This window comes from Homalodisca vitripennis, chromosome 4 (assembly GCF_021130785.1).
Source record: "Homalodisca vitripennis isolate AUS2020 chromosome 4, UT_GWSS_2.1, whole genome shotgun sequence".
Lineage (NCBI taxonomy): Eukaryota > Metazoa > Arthropoda > Insecta > Hemiptera > Cicadellidae > Homalodisca > Homalodisca vitripennis.
In genome coordinates, this window is record NC_060210.1 from 150697398 (window position 1) to 150717094 (window position 19697).

General features: G+C 32.5%; 2 protein-coding genes across 2 annotated transcripts; one reads left to right on the forward strand and one right to left on the reverse strand.

Annotated features, from left to right (window-relative positions):
• Positions 1 to 1198: 1198 nt before the first annotated feature.
• On the forward strand, positions 1199 to 7127 carry LOC124361229. The gene is made up of 3 exons (XM_046815272.1): positions 1199 to 1538; positions 4788 to 5438; positions 7006 to 7127. Exons 1-3 carry the CDS (start codon positions 1511 to 1513, stop codon positions 7125 to 7127), a joined length of 801 nt encoding a protein of 266 aa, XP_046671228.1. The 5' UTR covers positions 1199 to 1510.
• Positions 7128 to 9569: 2442 nt separating this feature from the next.
• Positions 9570 to 13952, reverse strand: LOC124360338. Its single transcript, XM_046813887.1, has 5 exons — positions 13820 to 13952; positions 12618 to 12930; positions 11615 to 12018; positions 10186 to 10480; positions 9570 to 10077 (listed from the first exon to the last, which is right to left on the reverse strand). The coding sequence occupies exons 1-5, from the start codon at positions 13907 to 13909 to the stop codon at positions 9611 to 9613; spliced, it is 1569 nt and encodes a 522-aa protein (XP_046669843.1). The 5' UTR covers positions 13910 to 13952; the 3' UTR covers positions 9570 to 9610.
• Between the last annotated feature and the right edge of the window lie 5745 nt (positions 13953 to 19697).

A 19697-nucleotide genomic window follows, 5' to 3' on the forward strand; every position in this document is an offset into this window, starting at 1 on the left:
TCTGTCCGTCCCCACGATATGTCAAGAAAAAAATTTGAAACTATCTATTTAAGCAATATCGAGTTCAATGATGGCACATATCAATGACTGTATGTCGGTTACCCTGGTATAGCTGATCGTCATTGAACCATTATCACTCAATGGTCACAATTCTCCTTTATCTGCTGGGTCGATGCAAACTTTCCTTTTTATATGATTTTTTTGTCTGCCTGTCCGCAGAACATCTCAAGGATGAAATGAGCTATGAGCCGTAGACTTTGAACAAACAATCACGTCCAGCCTGTTACACACAACGTGATATAGCGTCCTCTTACCAAGTAATATGAAGATCTGACATGAACGGCGAATAAGAATAAAGTGGAGATGGAGGGTAAAGTCTCCAATATTGTTAATAAAAAACATCTAGAGAAGTACAATTTTGAATCGATACTAATATGTTGTTATTATAATAGCTATAAATTCCTAAGTTCAATTGCACATGAGCAAAACCAAATGGAAAATTTCCTTTATGCCATAACTAGTGTTATTTAAAGAAGTTTTCATATTGTAATTGTATTCCAAGTGATAGTATTACAGTTAATGTTTGTAGATGACAATATTTTGGAAGTAAATTTTATCTCCAAAACAGGGAACCCCATTTTGAACCTTATAGTCATTAAGCCCAAGTGTTTCCGACTCCTTTTAGCCACTCTAATTGTTTTCCGGTGACACAAAGTTTGCTCCATATTCCGGTGTCTACCAAGTTCTGATTGTCTCTGGCGAAGTTTAATGTTTCAAGATGTTTGTGAAGTCAATTAACACTGCACGTCTGGGAATAACAACTTTGTGAAAGAATAGTAATATCGGTGCATAAAATATTATTTTAATAACAAAATACTTCAACAAGTGGAATTTCCATCATTAAAAAAATACCCATTAACCCATTATACCCATTATAGAATTCATAAAATTGTTATACTAGTGATATGATTTGCCAGTTAATAGACGAATTTTCAATGAAATAAACTCAAGATTATGTGTGACATATAGATATATTCCTATCCTAAATGTTAAAAGTTAAAGCTACGGGTTAAGCATTAGAATTCCATAGCACTGATCACATGTTAAAGTGTAATTGAGCCAATCAGCTTGATCTGGTAATCAGCAACAGGTGGCGCAATCAACAAATCAGCTGTTACAATACTTAACGCCCTGTAAACAAACACTAATTATTGTGTCACAAATATTTCATTTTTTCCTGTCATCTCTGTAAGCGTAAAGAGAATTTTGTAATTGACTTGGTAAATGTATAAAAGTATTGTATTTAATATTGGAATACGTTTGCTGTAAGTGTTCCACTAAAACGTGGAGTTGTTACTAGATTGAAAGTGATATACTTGTAAAGTAACACACATATTTACGATGGATACGTCAACAGATATGAAGTAGTTGGTTACACAATTCATGTTTCAGTATATTGTATTTATACGGCGAATCACACACATCTATTTTCATCTTTACCACATATATTATGTACAATCGCCATCCTTCCTTAAGAGGTGAGTTAAGTTAGCAATAGTGTACACACTGCTGTAGTGAAGAGATAAGTATTGATACTACTAATAATTAACGCTGATATTTTTCTCCCCAGATTTATCAATAGTTAATAATATTTTCACCAATACCACACAATAAAACGTCTATTGTAATGTGAGATTTTAGATTTTTCACTTTAGGCGTAAAATTACGTACTAGTTTTATTTAATACGATAAATGCGATAGGTAAATGTTTTTATTTTATGTAGGTCCAGCTTGTTTTTGTAAGTTAGCGAAGCCCATCACTTGAGGGGCTGGAAACATTTTATTTCTCGAGAACATACTGACTGGCCGACGAGGAAATATCAGAAGAAATAAATCCGTAAACAAACTCTATCTACTCATAAGAGGTTTTAACATGTGACATATTGAAACATGTAACTTAATTATCCCAACACATACATATCATTTTATAGTGTGTAGCCTTGTAGCCTATACTTTTATTATTTAAACACTGACTAAAAACCTTGTATCAAGCATCATTGAACGTCCAATTCGATGATGGTGTATGGAGCAGGTATTTGGCTGAACGTAAGTGAAAAGTTTTACATTAGTCTTATGCGTAACCAAGATGGCAAATAGAAAATTATAGAACAAACAAGTGTTGAAAGAAACTTGAATGACACCTTTGGACATTTTACCATATTAAGTTAGGTGGATTGTGAAAAGTGATATAATTAACTCATTTGCTCAGTGCTAGTTAGGACTTCCACTCGAGGGGCTGAAAAATTTTACTTCTGTCTGTCACGAAGCTTCATTTCTATAAGAGGAACACTGAGTTCGATGATGGTGCATGTCACTCCATTGGATTTGGCCAAACGTGAGCGAATATGTATTATATTGGCGTTACGGGTAAATATCGGAATAAATACATTTTTAAACAAACTATATAAGGGTTTTCACATGTGACAAGTTAAAACATGTAGCCTAACTATCCCAACACATCATTTCATGGTGTGTATACTTTTGTAATTTAAACACTGATATGAAAATGAATTTTTTGGGAAAAAATTAGACTGCATTACGTATATTATATCTTCATCATTACACTTTAAATTTTACTTCAAACTTCATTTCTACGTAAAAAAATGAGTTCTATGATGTTCTATGTCCAACCAAAGACTTTAAATGAGCGCCGTTGAAACTTCACTCAGCAGGCTGACACAATTTCTATTTTGTTTGCTTGGGGATGTAAATATGTCTTTTCCGCATGAATGTCTGTATTTGTATCTGCAAATAAGGAAATGAGCACTAGACGTCATTTTAAATTAGACCTCAGCGAAGTATGTTACGCGTCACGTGGTATGACGTACTAAATACTTTTTAATAAATTGGAATTAGAAATATATTGCATTTTTTATCAGAATATTTTTTAGTTAAAAAAAGTAATTTACTGTAATAAATATATATTTATATGCATTTATTTTTTGAATAATTAATGTTGTACATAAATATAAACTTATGTTAAATAATTCATAAAATCGTTCAAGAATTTTAGTTTTAATTACTAATAAAATAATATGAAAATAAATAACTGAATCAGTACAATACTTTTAAAAATAAATAATATAATTTTCATTTTATCTTTTAGTAATTTGTACTAAATTTATTTACCATTTTTTACGGTGTACAACTGCTTAAATGAAAACTGGAACTTGGTACATGAAAACTGTACTTCCGAACTACCTGTTAATTCTTCCACAATAAGTAGAAACAATGTATATAGTTATAGTATGTATATACCAACTTTTATTAACATATTAATTTATCACATTAATCGAATGATACTGGTATTCTGGTCATATTATTATAAAACTACGTTGTCTAATACTATGATAATTGATGTTTTACTGATACTTAGGTAACCGTTACGGGTCGTTATAATTGTATTAGCAAATTATGATTGGAAATAAAAGTAGATATATAAGTATAATATTTCCTTTTAGGCTTTGAAAACCCTATAAATTTTATGTAAAGTGTTAAATTAGTTGGAATAACTTTCTTAACTCTGAAGCAAATGTTAATTTTAGTGGCGTAGTTTTCAGAATTTGACTACGCTTAAGATATTGATATATGATCTAAAAAAAAAAAAAAATAATATTCCGATTCCATCAACTTCCTGATAATTATACTAAAAATAAATGAACAAAGTGTATAACTTTATATCAAGGATAAATCATAGATTTCGTAATAAGATCCACTAGTAAGAAATATCAGACCAATTTATCAAGTTAAATCTAGTTCAGTAAATATGATTACTTAATTTTGTAATTTTTCTAACTAAGAAATGCATTTGATTAAAAGATATTATACTATAATAAAGGTTGGAGTTAAATATATAAAACCTTTTTGTAAAGTACTTCAGAATTAAATATTCTGAAGTCTGGCAGGTTTAGCCTAATTTCGAGACAAAGAAATGAAATATAAACATATCAAAGCCAACACGATTTGTGATTGAGCGATAGTGAAATTGTTTGGTTATAAATAAAGCTTAGATAATTGCTTAGATGGGGAATATTAAGTTTAAAATTGTCGATGTACATGGCACTTTTCCACTTGGACCGATGCGGCGGGTCCTCCTCGCACGCGAGTGTACTATTTGATAAATCAATAGTGGATTGCATATTCTGTAATGTAAAGGAAACTTAAATCTTTTTAAATTCATGCATAAGTATTTTTCTATTACATGAACACATATTTCAGAAGTTGTAAAAGAAAACTATCACAAATTCTCAATAATGTGGATTAAAAAATGTTCTCGGACTTAAAAAATTAGAATCTACTATTCTGACTTTCAAAAAACACTGTCTTAAAAGATCATTAACAAATAAATGTTTCATCCTCCCAAAGAAGTGATCCCTCTCACTTTGATAACTTGCTCCCTTGATTAGTTCCATCTGCAGCAAACCTGCAGCTATTTACTGCAGCTGCCCCGACACTCTGCAGCACGTCACTGATGGATGGGCCAAGTGTCACTGAGTCTATCCAATATATTAAATGTCTCCTACAGATTAATGTTCCCTCTTGCTAAATTGTTTAAGCACATGTTGTTTATATACTAATAGGCTTGTTAAAAATGACATTTTATGTTTATAATTATCCAAGCAGCATTTTTTATTGTGGTTCAATTACAAATGTAGAAAAAACAGTGTTATATTGAGCTTTAATTTCCTTGTCAGGGATAAATTACAATTTAAATTTTTCTGACTCAGGTATCATGAGTGCCTCCCCAAGAAAAATGCCATCACCCAGTTTTGATGATTTGGACGAGGAGTTTGAATTGACTTTTGATGATAAATCTCTAATCATGGATTTAATGTTTATTGAACATTTTGTTCGGCTAGATGATGACAGTGATGACGAAGAATACCGCTGTTTGTTCAGTTGTGATATATGTCATGGGACATGTTCGGCTACTTCGAGTCCAGATTACAGTGACAACGCCAGTGATTTAACTCTTACACCAGAAAAACGAACACATATTATCAAACAACTGATGCACGACTTTTTCAAAGAAGCTTGGGTGAAAAAAGCAGAAAAACGTAAAAAAGTTTATGCGAAGAAGCAAAATAAATTAAAACATTTAGATATAGAAGGCATTGAGAAAGAAGCCCATGAGAAAGAAGCCCAACCAGAAACAGTATTGAACACAAGTAAGAAAGTTGTCACGAAATTGAAGAGATCAATAACTCCACCGTTTGTACCTTGCAAACAAAAATATATGAAAATAGAGAAAGAGATGTTTTACGAAAAAAATGAGCAAACAGTAGCTATGAATCCAAAACAAAAGAGTACAGTTTGTAATACTAAATTAGAACCAATGGACGATAGGAAGAGTCCGTTTTACATTCAACGTGATTGGGGTGAGTAAACAGTAACTTTAGTATTTGTTCTTAAGTAAAGCTTTGATTGTAAAGATTTTAGTGAGTGGCATGTTCCATGTCGCTTACATTGATGTTTAACTTGCTACCTGTTGACAAGCTTCGGATGAGATATACCTTACAGTATATTGCTTCAATTAGTTTCTGATAGAAATTCAATCCATTAACTGCCTCAATGATTGCAGTCCTAACAAAAAATTTACTTTTGGGATGTTTTTACTGCTAAATGAAAACACTTACAGGAAGATGACTATGTGAACTAAAAGTTAGCAGCAGTGCTCTAATCAGCTGACTTCATCATTAGGCCTGATCGTCAGTGGCTAAGCGGTTGTTATGAGCAGCGGTGTTTACGTGGAAAGGTTGTTTTATTTTAATTGGTAGATTTTAAGTATTATACGGGAACTATGACCATTAAACTTGAAACATATAATCAAATTACTTTAATTGTATAATTGAAATCGCAACAAATATATTGTATACCCTGATAGAGCTAACAATTCCTCGAAGCCTCTAGTCCAGACATACGTTATTTTTTTATAGGGATGTTTAACTACCAAAAAAGATACCAGTTCAAAAATATGGCATAGATACACAATTCTGGATTCTATACCAATTCCTTTACTTTTTATAACTATAAATACAAGTAATACGCTAAATGGTTTTGTTCCCTCCCAGCAGGTATGGTTATTATGAGAGTACAGCAAAACCTTTCAAGCCCGTCCATGGTAAAATATTTTTAAGGTATGATCAAACATAAATGAATATTCAATTAGTACAACTACAATAGTAAACAAAGTTTAGCGAATGCCTGATTGTTTACCAGCGAGCAGCGAACAGACAGATGGGACGTCCGCGCATAGACAAACAGACGCACAATAGACATTGGGCATAGGAACTGCAAGCCAAATGTTATTTAAAAAAAAAACTAAAATAAAATGTTGATTTAATTATTTATATACGGGTTTTCATACACAAAATACGAAAAATACATGTTTTTAGTAGTAAGTAATCAGCGTCTCCCCGATTAGGTGTTGTCCCTAAATAGACGGAGCAAGCTCGTATTGATGTGCGATCATAAAATATTAAAAATAAAAACTGCGAGCTAAATACTTACTTGATGACTCCAATGAACTCGAGATTCAGCTTCTTGTCAGCACCAGTGATATTGTGGTGTCATGACTTCGAAAGTGCGTACTAAGCAGTCCTGTTGATTTTATTTGTTACATTTCAAAGTAATGTGATAAAAATATAATTCTATATTTTTGTGAATATCGATTTACATCAACATGAGCTGCAAAACAGTATATGCAATCCCACCCTGTCGATTTACGGAATCTGATCTGTGTGACTGGGGACTTTTGAAGTATCTGTGATCCACCTTATAAAGTATTAATGGTATGTTTCAGTGCATGTTGAGTTATATCAAGATGGACTACTAAACAATAATTGGAACCCTACTCAGGTTACGTACGAGATCTGCTCCCAATGTAGCAGGGGAACTCCTGAGTTCTCTATGATCCATTACTAAACCAATCATGATATGTTTCAGTGAATGTTGAGTTATATCAAGATGGACTACTAAACAATAATTGGAACCCTACTCAGGTGATGTACGAGATCTGCTCCCAATGTAGCAGGGGAACTCCTGAGTTCTCTATGATCCATTACTAAACCAATCATGATATGTTTCAGTGAATGTTGAGTTATATCAAGATGGACTACTAAACAATAATTGGAACCCTACTCAGGTGACGTACGAGATCTGCTCCCAATGTAGCTGGGGAACTCCTGAGTTGTCTATGATCCATTACTAAACCAATCATGATATGTTTCAGTGAATGTTGAGTTATATCAAGATGGACTACTAAACAATAATTGGAACCCTACTCAGGTGATGTACGAGATCTGCTCCCAATGTAGCAGGGGAACTCCTGAGTTCTCTATGATCCATTACTAAACCAATCATGATATGTTTCAGTGAATGTTGAGTTATATCAAGATGGACTACTAAACAATAATTGGAACCCTACTCAGGTGATGTACGAGATCTGCTCCCAATGTAGCAGGGGAACTCCTGAGTTCTCTATGATCCATTACTAAACCAATCATGATATGTTTCAGTGAATGTTGAGTTATATCAAGATGGACTACTAAACAATAATTGGAACCCTACTCAGGTGATGTACGAGATCTGCTCCCAATGTAGCTGGGGAACTCCTGAGTTCTCTATGATCCATTACTAAACCAATCATGATATGTTTCAGTGAATGTTGAGTTATATCAAGATGGACTACTAAACAATAATTGGAACCCTACTCAGGTGATGTACGAGATCTGCTCCCAATGTAGCTGGGGAACTCCTGAGTTCTCTACGCGAAGTTTCGTTCTGGGTAATGGATTTCTCTTCAGTGTCAGGGTCAAGGATCATATTTCCATCTCAAAAAGATGGGGTCAAACCAAGAAAATTGCAAAACACTTTGCTTCCTCACAGTTCTTAAACTTTTTAGGGTTTAAATTTACCTACGAGCCTACTTAGTGTACTTTATCTAATCTATGTGTGATTTATAATAAACATGTGCGGGTGCGTTTTAAACTAGGGAAATCCTATTTGATATTTAAAAATGTAATGCATTATGTTTTCATTAATTCATTTTAATACTAATGTTGTTTACCACTTTTCTGCTTTGACCTTCAGAATACAATTTGTTGTTTAATATAGTGGGTATACTCAATGTAATTTTTTATTAGTGAAATAATGTTTCATTATTTTTGTAATAAAAATATTTTTACGGAGATAAATACATTTTCAGCTTTTTTGAACATAACTATCTTAATTTTACATCTTAAAAGAAATGTTAAACATTTATTTATACTATTTGTCAAAATTTGTAAAACATAATTTGAAATAAATAAATGTTATGGTAGCAAATAAGTATTCCATTTAACTCAACACACTTGAAAGTAATTAAAGAATGTGATATTTGAGTATTACTGCTTTTATTAATAAGTGAACAAATAAGTAAACAATGACCGAAAGTAACACCCCAATATGTTGAATTTGAATGAGTTATTTCAATAGTTTCATAAAAATGCAATATTTTTCGCGTCTCTTACAATTTATTAATTGGATTATGTCAAAATTCTCGCTCCTATTTAAAAGATTCCAACTTTATAAAAACATCATTGACAATTTTCTTATGACATGTTAATGACCTTCATACTTGTGGGATTGTACATAATGGAAAAATGTAAATGTCATGTATATTGTGTAGCGTGATTAATAAAACATATTTTGCTTTACTAAAACGTTTATAACATACTACATTGTATTAATAATGCGTAACAATTTGATTTCTGAAATTTTCTATACATATTTTCGATATAATTGGAGTATGAAAATTAATGATTTAAGTCAAATGTGCCACTGGCGTCAACGTAATACGACATTTCTTAAGTTAAAAAATCCTGACTGGAAAAATATGTAATTCAGAAGAAGAATGTCATGTGTGATATTAATTATTTACAGTCTTATTTTTTTAGGAAACAAGTTAAATTCTTGTTCTTTCATTACATATAGGTGAATAGGACTTTAATTTAAAAGTTATAAAATTATTGATTGTTATTAAAGATCCTTGGACAATATCACATAATAAATTATATTTCGGCTTCTGATGTGTACTCTGTGCACTTTTCTGATACTTTCCGATAGACTTAAATAGGTAAAATAAATCTCTCTAAATGACGTTTCATCAGTCCTAAGCACAGGTATAGTTATTTGTGGCTAGAAAGGATTCTCTTATCGAAATCTCTTCTGCGGGAATGGTATCGTAAATTAAATGTCCTTAGCAAATGTCCTTTAAGCTATGGATGGATTGGTTGGTTCGATTTGCTGGACTTTTATGTCTGCAAAATTGCTCTGTGATTTCTCAGTATATATATATATATATATATATATATATATATATGTGTGTGTGTGTGTGTATGTATATATATATATATACACACACGTATTTATTATGGTTATTTACGTATAGGTGTTAAATATTAATTTTTCATATTGCCAATATAGTAGTAGAAGTAGGTAGTTATTTAAACTAAAAGAATCACTGTAAATTATGTGTTATGATATTGTATTTTATGGTAATTTTTCAAAATTACAATAACGAGGTTTGGTTTTGTTGGGTGGTGGACTGTGGCATGGTGTTGGGTACAGGAGTGGTCACTGAGTAGACAGTTCCAGAGGTAATGTATATACAGCGCTGCAAGTTGTATAGAGCGACCTCGGCAGAGAGATAAGCGGCCTTGAGGGTGGAGCCACCACAAGGGAGATCGGAACCGCTGAAGAAAGTCTGCACGTAGTTGGTGAGAACTGCTACGTTCTTGGAAATGTCAGAATTGCGGTTGGTGTACTCGATGTCAAACTGCCAGGAGACGAGGTTGAAGCAGTTAGCAATGGTGTTGGGTGCATAAATGTAGCCTCTGGCGGTACAGTTGAGGAGAGCAGCGTTGCCTATACTTGGCATCAGAGAGTTTAAAGACGAGAAGTCTCCGGCGATTTGTCTCATCATGTGCTTGGTGTTGTTCACAATAGTATAGTCACAAGACAGTGACTGTTGGGCAACTGTAAGACACAATGAATTTGAGATATTTATCAGTAAGGTGAATTATTTTATCAATCAAAATACAAAAGAAATCCATCAATAATGCCAATGTCATAGAACCACCTTACCTGAGTTGACCACTGACTGTAGTGACGCAGTGGCGGAAGCTATACATGCGGAGTCCCCAGGGTTGTCAGATGAAGTTTCAGTGACAGTGTTGTAATAATCGCTCAGGTAGGAGTACATCCTGTTCAGGTAAAAGGCAAGGCCTCTGGATGCAATTACGTATGTTTCCAGCGTCTCCTTCTGGATGTTGTAAAACTTGATCATTTCGTTCTCAACTGCTAACACCTGGTTGTAGTTGATGTTTTGGGCTGTAAGGATTTGGCTGGCCAAAGTATCGTTGTATCCCTTCCACTGGCTCTGTCAAGAAGAAAAATCATTATTAGGTGGTTGTCTTAAAAATATTATTTTATAAGATATACGACAAATGATGATTATTTGAACAAATTATTTCTTCTGTCTTCTCTGAACTCGATGCAATACAGTGTATGTTCTTTTTCCGATTTATGTTCACTATTTCCACCTATTTTCAAGGTCTGCATTCCACTTAAAAACTTAAATCTGATTCAGTATCGTTCCTCTCTTATCTGCATTATTTTCATAATGCAATGTTTACTGACTCGCTACTTTATCTTGTTTTACGGACTGTGAACTCAGTAATAATGGACATTAGGACCTAGTTGTTGTCCCCCTTCTCTCGCGTACTTCATCCTCTGTGAACGTCCCACATATGCCAGGAAATCAAGTTCCTAACACCTTACGGGTAAACATTCACCGTTTGGTCAATACCTTGGGTCTTTGTCACATTGCGATATTTGTTATTAAATTGTCATTTGAATCATCATTCATAGATTAGTTTTTTAGTGTATAGATTTAACTTTACTATTTAAAGAACACCCAAAATAACGATACTTGATGTTTAGTAATATCTGTATATAAAGTAATAATTTTAATACTAAACATTTATTTTTTACACTTTATCCACATACTATTAAGAAATGGAAAGAACCTACAAGCATTTTTACGTTTTCAATATTTTAAATGAAAACACACGTTTTAGACTTACTCTATAGTTTGTATTATATCCACATGAATTTGAACGTGATTTGTTGTGAAGCTGTAATGTGAAGAGCAATAGTAAATTCGAAACATATGTAAAAAAAATGGTCTAGAAAATATACTCGTGTGTTAGTCATATTTTTGAAATTAGTTTATACAAGATTTGGTGGGTGCAATAGTATTCATGACGGAAGATCAACATTTATATATGTATCTAGTACGCAAAACACCTCCTTTCATACGGATTAAAAGCAAAGTTTTCTTTATTTAAACGTAATAAAAGTGACCAATAATTATATTTGAATCGCTTACTCTGATATATTGGTCCTTACACAAATTCAGCACTTCTTAAATGATAAAGCTTGTTTCCTATGAAACATAATTTCGGTAAATTTTGATTTGTAATATTTGTTTTGTGTAACTTTAGAAGTTTACCAGTTGATCTGCATATGTCATTTGGTCAATGTCAGAATCGAGGGCGGAGCATTCCAACAATTTCTGGAGGAACTGAGATCCTTTGTCGGCGACGGCGACGGCGGTAGCGGCGTCACTCGCACATCCCACCACCACATTCTGGAAGTAGGTCATGGACGGACTGGGGAATAACGCCTTCTGAGTGGAGTTGGCCACGGTGAAGTAGCTACCAGTCATCGCCTCCACGCAGGACTTGAGCCTGTCAATGGAGTCCTTGTTGGGGTAAGTCTTGGCGCAGGTGTCAATGCGGACCAGGACTTTGTTAAAGGCGGACATGTAGGTGGCATTAATACGGGCCAATTTTCTATTCAATCGGTTTAACTTTGGCAATGCGTCAGCTGCACAGTCTTTGTAATTTGAGATTTCTGAAACAAGAAAGGTGTTTGATGAGATTTTGAACATTATAAAGTCTTAAATATATAAAGTTAAAAGAATTAGTAAGTGATTGCTCATAGTTTTTAAACCCAGATTCAATGGTAAATAAATATGTAGTTTAGTATAAGTACAGGAAATTGTATCGCTTTGGTTAAGTGAGACTTCTTTAACGGAATAGATTGGGCGGAAAGTCGTAAGTTTGTTTGTTTAATACTGCAAGTCATTAAATACAAATAAATTAATTTAATAAAGGAAAACATATACGCAGAAAATATGAATTATAATGTAAGCATGTGGGAATGCAAAGCATGATCGAGTAATGTGATGTGAAGATGGTAATTATTAGCAAAGAAATTGATGTGTAGCAAAGAAATGATTTACAATGTATTTGATACAATATTTAGTGACGTACTGAATAGGTACACTAGTTTTAGGAAGTCAATCATTGACAGTGGAGATACATATAACTATCCTAAGTATATGGAAGTCCTTAATTAGTTATTGACCATGACAATATAGATCTAATTTAGAAGAGAAATTATTTCAATACATCTAAGAATCCTTATTTTAGCTAAGAATTGCAGCTTACCCTCAGCAATAGCCTTGGACATGTAGTCGGAGATTCCATTGACGCAGCCCTCAGCATCTGTGCCAGCCATCATCTGCTGCGCGGTCAGCAGTTCCTGTGCTTGGAACTGTACAATTTTGCTGAGACTTTCCTTCAGACTTAAGGCAAGACTGGAGACAGCGGCTACAGCTGCCAGGTTTGTCTGCCGCTCCTCCTCCAACACGCGACTAGGGAAGTATTGATGCCACGCCGTGATGTCCGACTTCTTCCAGTAGATATAGTCAGTAACATTGGTGTCTGCAGACTGCGACTTTACTACGCTGCTGGTCAGGCACTGTTGATCAAACACTTATTTCAGTTGTGGTGTAAATTTCCTTAACGTGTCCAATTAGAAAGGTACACATCATTGAGCTTGGGACCACAATTACAAATATTCTTTTGATAAGAAAAGGTCTAATGGTATGAATGCTAAGTTTATGGAGAATACAGGTTTTACATCGAAAAGGCCATAATTATATTAGGCTATGTACATACCAAAAGGTACCTGAGGTTACGTCAGTACTATAATATTATAGTTGTATTAATTTTAGGTGATAACTTCTTATCATAATTCTATGTTAAAGATTAAAAGTTTTGTACTTGTTAAATTTCTTTGCAATTTGATTTCAACACAAAAAGATAATGCTGTGTGAGGTATGCATTGCACAACAAATCTGATAAGCCTAGAACACTACATATCTTTGAAAATGTTAGTCTCTAAAAAAGAAAAATATAATCAGCGATAGTTATTAGACAAAATTAATAAAACAAAATACTTTTAACAGATGTCATGGAGATAAGAAATAAACTGAATTAGTATTGTCATGAAAAAATGTATAAAAAATGTAAAGTTATTTGGTTATTGAGGCCATCAATTGCAATCCATAACTAATTGAAATTAATCGTATATAAGAAAATGACAACTAAAGTTTTATTATATAGTATGGCAACGACCGTTAAATTATCGATGTGGCCAACGAGTCATTGGTTATTGAATAGAATATGAGATACCACAAGATAGTAAGAAAGACGAATCGACGACTTATATGGATCGACAAAAATATGGATTTTGGAGATTATTTTGGTAGTTTAAAAACAGTTATGTGTAATATTAATTTATAAAATTTGTAATGGTTGAAAGGAACAGAAAACTTCGGGCTTTAGGATCAAATACTGATACTCACCAGGGCCAAAAGTCCGAGAACTATTCCAGCTGTCATCTCGAAGCCAACTATGTATGCTTCTGGGTCTGCAGTTAGGTATATTATGACCATCAAACTTACCGTTATTTATATAGCGTTAACGGTTTCCTCAATTTCCTTGCACCGAGATAGCGATTATCCCTGTTATCTTATCGCTTGTTTATTGCAGGGTTCAAAGACAAATTCTTTAAAAAAACTGTAAATGTTGATTCACTAATCACTTTACAAGAGCCAGATAATAGATAACCAGTGAGATAGTCGCTCAGTAATTCATCGATCTAATTAAAATCAAATTCTTAGAAGGAAATGTTTTAGATTTTACTTAATTATTTTACGACATTCTTCCTTTAACCTTCATCTCAATAGGGTAAGGCTTTAACTCGCTAATACCCATAATTTAGTGAAATAAGTCTTAATTGCAATAATGCAATAATTAATGCAGTCATTACTCATGTCTGTAATGACAGTCAAACTACAAATAAAAGTTTTAAATATTGGTTTTATGTTTTTCATGTAATTTAACAGTGACCAATATAAGCTCCATCTACAGCATTACTCATGTCATATATTGTTGTGTAATAATTGTAAATAGTGTTAATATTGAGTGGTGGTCATATTGGATTTACTACATTTTCATATGTTATCATAACATTTTATATAAAAACGTAAATCATTAATATATTTCAATAAAGGCTATGCTGAGATTTATAGAGGAATAGGTTCTCATAGTTGTACTCTACATTTGTTACTTCCAATTATATATTTTATATTATATATTTATATATTTTGTATGTAAAAGTTGTATATTACTTTTCATATTTGTTTAAGAAATTCAATGAATTTGGATAAAAAAATAATAACCGTCCAAGATAGTTATTTTGTGCTTAAATAATATGTGTGAAGTTTTTGGCATGTTAAAATTGTGTAGGTAACCGACCATATTAAATTAACTTTTAAAATAAAAAAATACTAGCAACACTACAACAAATCTAAACAAATTAAATTAAATACGAGTAGCAACATTTAACAGTCAGATTAAGACTATAAATCCGTAAAGAACCATAGAACAAGTTTTAAAAAATTGAGAGAACTGGTAACTGTTATATAACTATAAACATATACCATAGGATTGACAAGTAGTTAAATAGTTAATGTTTCTGATAAATAAATGTGAAAACATGAAAAATAATTAGACTTAAACAGACAATGAACTTTCAGAGATTTTTAAGTACTCATTCGTATAAATACAAAATGTTGAAACCAGATAGCTGAGTACTACCAAGGCTCTGAACAGAAAAAATAACACTATAACCACCATATCGCGTGTTATGTAACCTACTCTTGAAGAGAAGCTGTGGTCTAAATTACTGGAGATCAATGCGTTCCAGCATTAATGGATAATGAAGGAAGTATATTATGATATTGAATTGGGAACAAAAGTTTAGGATCTTGATTCTAGAATATAGGGAAGGAGAATCCAATGACATCTTCAGTTCCTCAGTAGGAACCCAACCATACTACTAACCAAGTATCACTCCCACATATGCAAAGTTTATGGATCTTCTTCTATCTGCTATGCTATCTGGATATTCTATGTGTTACTGTAGGAAGCTTCTTGTACTACATTATAGTTCGAGATAATACTCCTATATGAGTCCTTCAAATAAAGCATGACATGAAGCAATGAGTCAGAATAAGATGGCGAAATGTAGGTTTCTTTAAATGACCAAAACTTACTTCATAGATAGTAGGTAACATATCATAGAAAATTTGAGGTTGTTCATAGTAATGGTCCGAACAAGGTTTCTGTTGGCGACAATTTGTAATTCCTAATTTGTAGATGGATTGTTATAGCTATTCCTATTATTTAATAGTACGGAATAAGTCAAGGGGTTCTTAGTCTTGATTAAATTAATGAGATCGCGTTTTTCTATATAAAACATATCTACTAAATCGACTGACGGTACTACCTGTACATGCTTTTTTATTTAATATTTTTTTAAGAATCCAGCAAACACAAAAAAACTCAAATTTGTCCTAATTTACTGTTCTTGAAGTCATAGAAAATTTAATATTAAAATATAATGTCACGGTTCAAAATGGTGGAAGGCTAAACGTTTTAAATCTTAATAGCATAAAAACGACAAGCTTATTAAAATGTGTAAAGAACAATAAAGTTGTTAAATTTAATTACAAACATTTTGACCCTATATATATATATATATATATATATATATATATTAAATATAGCTCCCTAAATAATAGGAAAGCTTTTGACTATTGCAAGGCATAGCGTAATTTTTTACAACTTTAGGACATCATTGACCACACATCACAATATTTAAATATAACCTTACTAACAATCGGATAGTATTCCAGTTTTTAAATCAGATTACACATAAGTGACTTATTACAAGTTTAATCCATGCATACAGGTCTTGTCTATAATAGTTTCTTTACAGCAAGAACTCAAGACTGTAACAAGAAAACAAATAACAGGTCAGTTTTTGCGTGATACTTACTCTTTTAACACTAATTCTGCATCATAATTTAATTTTAACACCCGGTATAGTGTAATTTTTATCTTATATATTTCTTTGTTCCAACAAGATTGTGAGCTTAACTTGACCTTAACTAGAATCTTGAACTAGAAATTTATCAGTCGAGGAATCATTCGTTACTATGATACATAGTACGTCATTTTACTTTCCTTGTTTTATTTTGTTATAGGTATCAACATTTTAATTTAGACTAGTTTACACGAGGAGGCTTGACGTGAATTCAAGTTTAATACAGCAGACCTGATGATAATGTCAAACTTGGAACATTTCCTTCCTTCATTAGTACTAAGCAGCAATTTCCCTTCGGCGGAAACTTCGACAAGGTAATCACAGCGATGATAATCAATTTGAATTTCCATTTTAATTACTTTACTCAACAGCAGTTCTATAATCCAATCACTGAAGGGTGCAAGATAATTAGATACTAATATCTATTGTTATTTTACCATAGTTAAGACATTTCTTTTGGCGCTGAACATGTAGTTTTATAGTTTCCTCTTAATAAGTAGTTTAGTAGTTGTGAAAGTATCCATAACACAGTGAAGGCCTGCTTATTTAATAAAAGTGCAATATTCCTAAGATATGAATTGAATTTTTACACGTTAGTATTCCTATTAATGGTGGATATAGTCTTGTGTAGGTTTCAGAGAATTGTGTACTTTTCATGGCGGATTTACTCTTTACAGAGAATTTGATTGCCTATGACGAACGTCAAAAACAATTCTATCTACATACAGCAAAACACAAGATTTATGATACTATTCAGAAGACGTGATATTGTTGATAATCACATTATATATCGACAAAGACACTCTAATTCTATCACAAAATGAGAAATATTTGAACTTTAACATCGTTTCTGATTTTTTTGTCTTATGTTTATTGTTTTCTTTGGCTTGGAAGAGTTTATTTATGAGTTTTCATTTTTAAAGGCAGTAATATAAATTATAACGACTATTCATTGTATAACATCAAGTCCATTTTTTATGAAAAGTTCAACTGTATATTGTTATGTCTGTTAAATATACAAAATATATACTCACGAATACGTACTAATATTGTTAGATGATGAGAATTATTTGAATCATTTTATATTTGTATATTCTTCTTTGATTTAAATACTTACAGTATAAAGTTTCTATTATTTTAAGCGCAAGCAAAAACATTTGTTGAAGTTATTACAACGACCTTTTAGTATTTAAATTGTCTGTATAATTTCTGTATTTATATAAAACTTTAATTTATATTATGTCCATAAACCACTATAACGTATATTTAACGGAGTATTATTGGTTATGACGAAACGTAATGTTGGTTCTCTCGATCTGGTACATCAATGGTAATACTTAAACAACTATTTATGTTTATCTTATTATTTTTCAATTCTAATGAACAAACTTTGTTTAATATTTTCGGTACACAACACAGTTTGTATAGAGATAACCCGTACCTTTGAGGTTAATGTGCACAATACAACTTTTAATCCCAGTTTAAGCATAAAAGAACTTGGGCTAAGGGATTTACTCTATAAATTTATGACTGCAGTAGGTGTGAAAGTTGTAGGGAAGTGTAGCGTAAAGGCGCTGAAATTCACACTTACGTTCTCGTAAACAGGACATATTGCCGTCAGACCTCCATCAAATATGTATGAAAGTTGCACTTGGCCTCGTTTTTTCTTCTATACTTCAAAGTCGCAATCCTCAAGGGGTTGGACCATATTTTATAAACCAAATAAATATTAGTTTGAATCCCATATTACTGTAATTTAAAAAAATATAATACAGTTTAACAAATAGTTGGTAAGTTGATAATTAGTTTATTTTTGAAACGATTAGAATAACATTAACTTTTACAGTTAAACGGTTGATTAAATAATAAAAAAAATCATTAAACAAATAATAAATAATTTTAATTAAAAAAATACAAATTGACAAACCTGTAGAAATAAAAATGTTGTAAGTAATCCGATTATTGTTAAACACGTTTGTTTTTTAGCTTTTCTATACTTCATACCTTAAATAATTGTTTTAGATATATAAAATTATGAGTTAGAGTATTTTTTAATTGATAATAGTTTCACATCAGAGTATAATATGCGTCAAGAATTTACGTGAGAGCAGATATTTATCTACCGAACTTAAGGCACATTAAGAATAGTTTATTATTCTCTGACTGAACGTGTTATTACTCTATAAATTCCAAACGAACTCTAATAGAAGTAATACTGAGAGTATTTATACTCTGTTATAAGACCACCTCATTCCAGTCTAAACTGTGACACCTTCCAGTCAAGCATACTGCTGGAATGTCGTAAGCAACAATAAACTGGTGATGTATCTTGTAATAGTAGTAATACTTAGAGTATTTATACTCTGCAGCAAGACCACCTTACTCTAGTTTCAGTTCCGACAACTTTCTGTATAGCTCGATGCTGTAAACAGTAATAAACTGGTGATGTATCTTGTAATAGTAGTAATACTTAGAGTATTTATACTCTGCAGCAAGACCACCTAACTCTAGTTTAAGTTTCGACAACTTCCTGTCTAGCTCGATGCTGTAAACAATAATAAACTGTTGATGCATCTAGTAATAGCAGTAATACTGAGAGTATTTATACTCTGTAGCAGAGCCAACCTCACTCTAGTTTAAGTTTCGACAACTTCCTGTCTAGCTCGATGCTGTAAACAGTAATAAACTTAGTTTAGAATACATGGTTTTACCGGTAGGGGCGTTTACACTGTAAACGTGTAAACTGGTTATGCAGTGACAACACATTGTGAAATATTCAGTAAGTCACACTTCCTTCCACTAATGCTTCTTCCCCTCAGGAAAAAGACTCTCGTTCTACTACAACTGTGAGACTATCAGTAGGCAGAGCTTTCGTCACCGTGAGGGCGCTTACTGGGTGTAAACTGGAATGATGTAGCGCCAAAACATTGTGAAATATTCACTAAGTCACATCCTTCCAGCTATTGCTTCTCCCTCTCAGGAACAAACCTCTCGATCTAATACAACTATGAGAGTAGCCAGTAGGTAGAGCTTTCGAGGGCACTTTCGATAATTCGTTGCAATGAATGAATAAAACACTCTCCAGAATCTAATTCTGCGTCGCGTACGCCGTTTATCCTGTTGGCCCCACTGTCATGGGCAAGTAAGTGGATCTTGCTTTGAGGTTCATTCCATTTTTCTGCAATATCATAGATCTCTTTTGCGATATTGATACCATTATGTGAGCCAGCAAACGCCATGTTCTAGAATAAACTTTGGAGATATCCAGTGCCTAGTGAAACTAAAAAAGT

Excerpts from the sequence above, each read along its gene's own strand:
- LOC124361229 (XM_046815272.1), top strand. The coding sequence starts at position 1,511 with ATGTACAATCGCCATCCTTCCTTAAGAG. Across the intron at positions 1,539-4,787 it reads TCGCCATCCTTCCTTAAGAG|GTATCATGAGTGCCTCCCCA; the intron begins GTGAGTTAAGTT and ends TTTCTGACTCAG. Across the intron at positions 5,439-7,005 it reads TTACATTCAACGTGATTGGG|TGAATGTTGAGTTATATCAA; the intron begins GTGAGTAAACAG and ends GATATGTTTCAG.
- LOC124360338 (XM_046813887.1), bottom strand. The coding sequence starts at position 13,909 with ATGGTCATAATATACCTAACTGCAGACCCAGAAGCATACATAGTTGGC. Across the intron at positions 12,931-13,819 it reads TTCTCGGACTTTTGGCCCTG|TGCCTGACCAGCAGCGTAGT; the intron begins GTGAGTATCAGT and ends TTTGATCAACAG. Across the intron at positions 10,481-11,614 it reads TGACATATGCAGATCAACTG|AGCCAGTGGAAGGGATACAA; the intron begins GTAAACTTCTAA and ends TCTTCTTGACAG.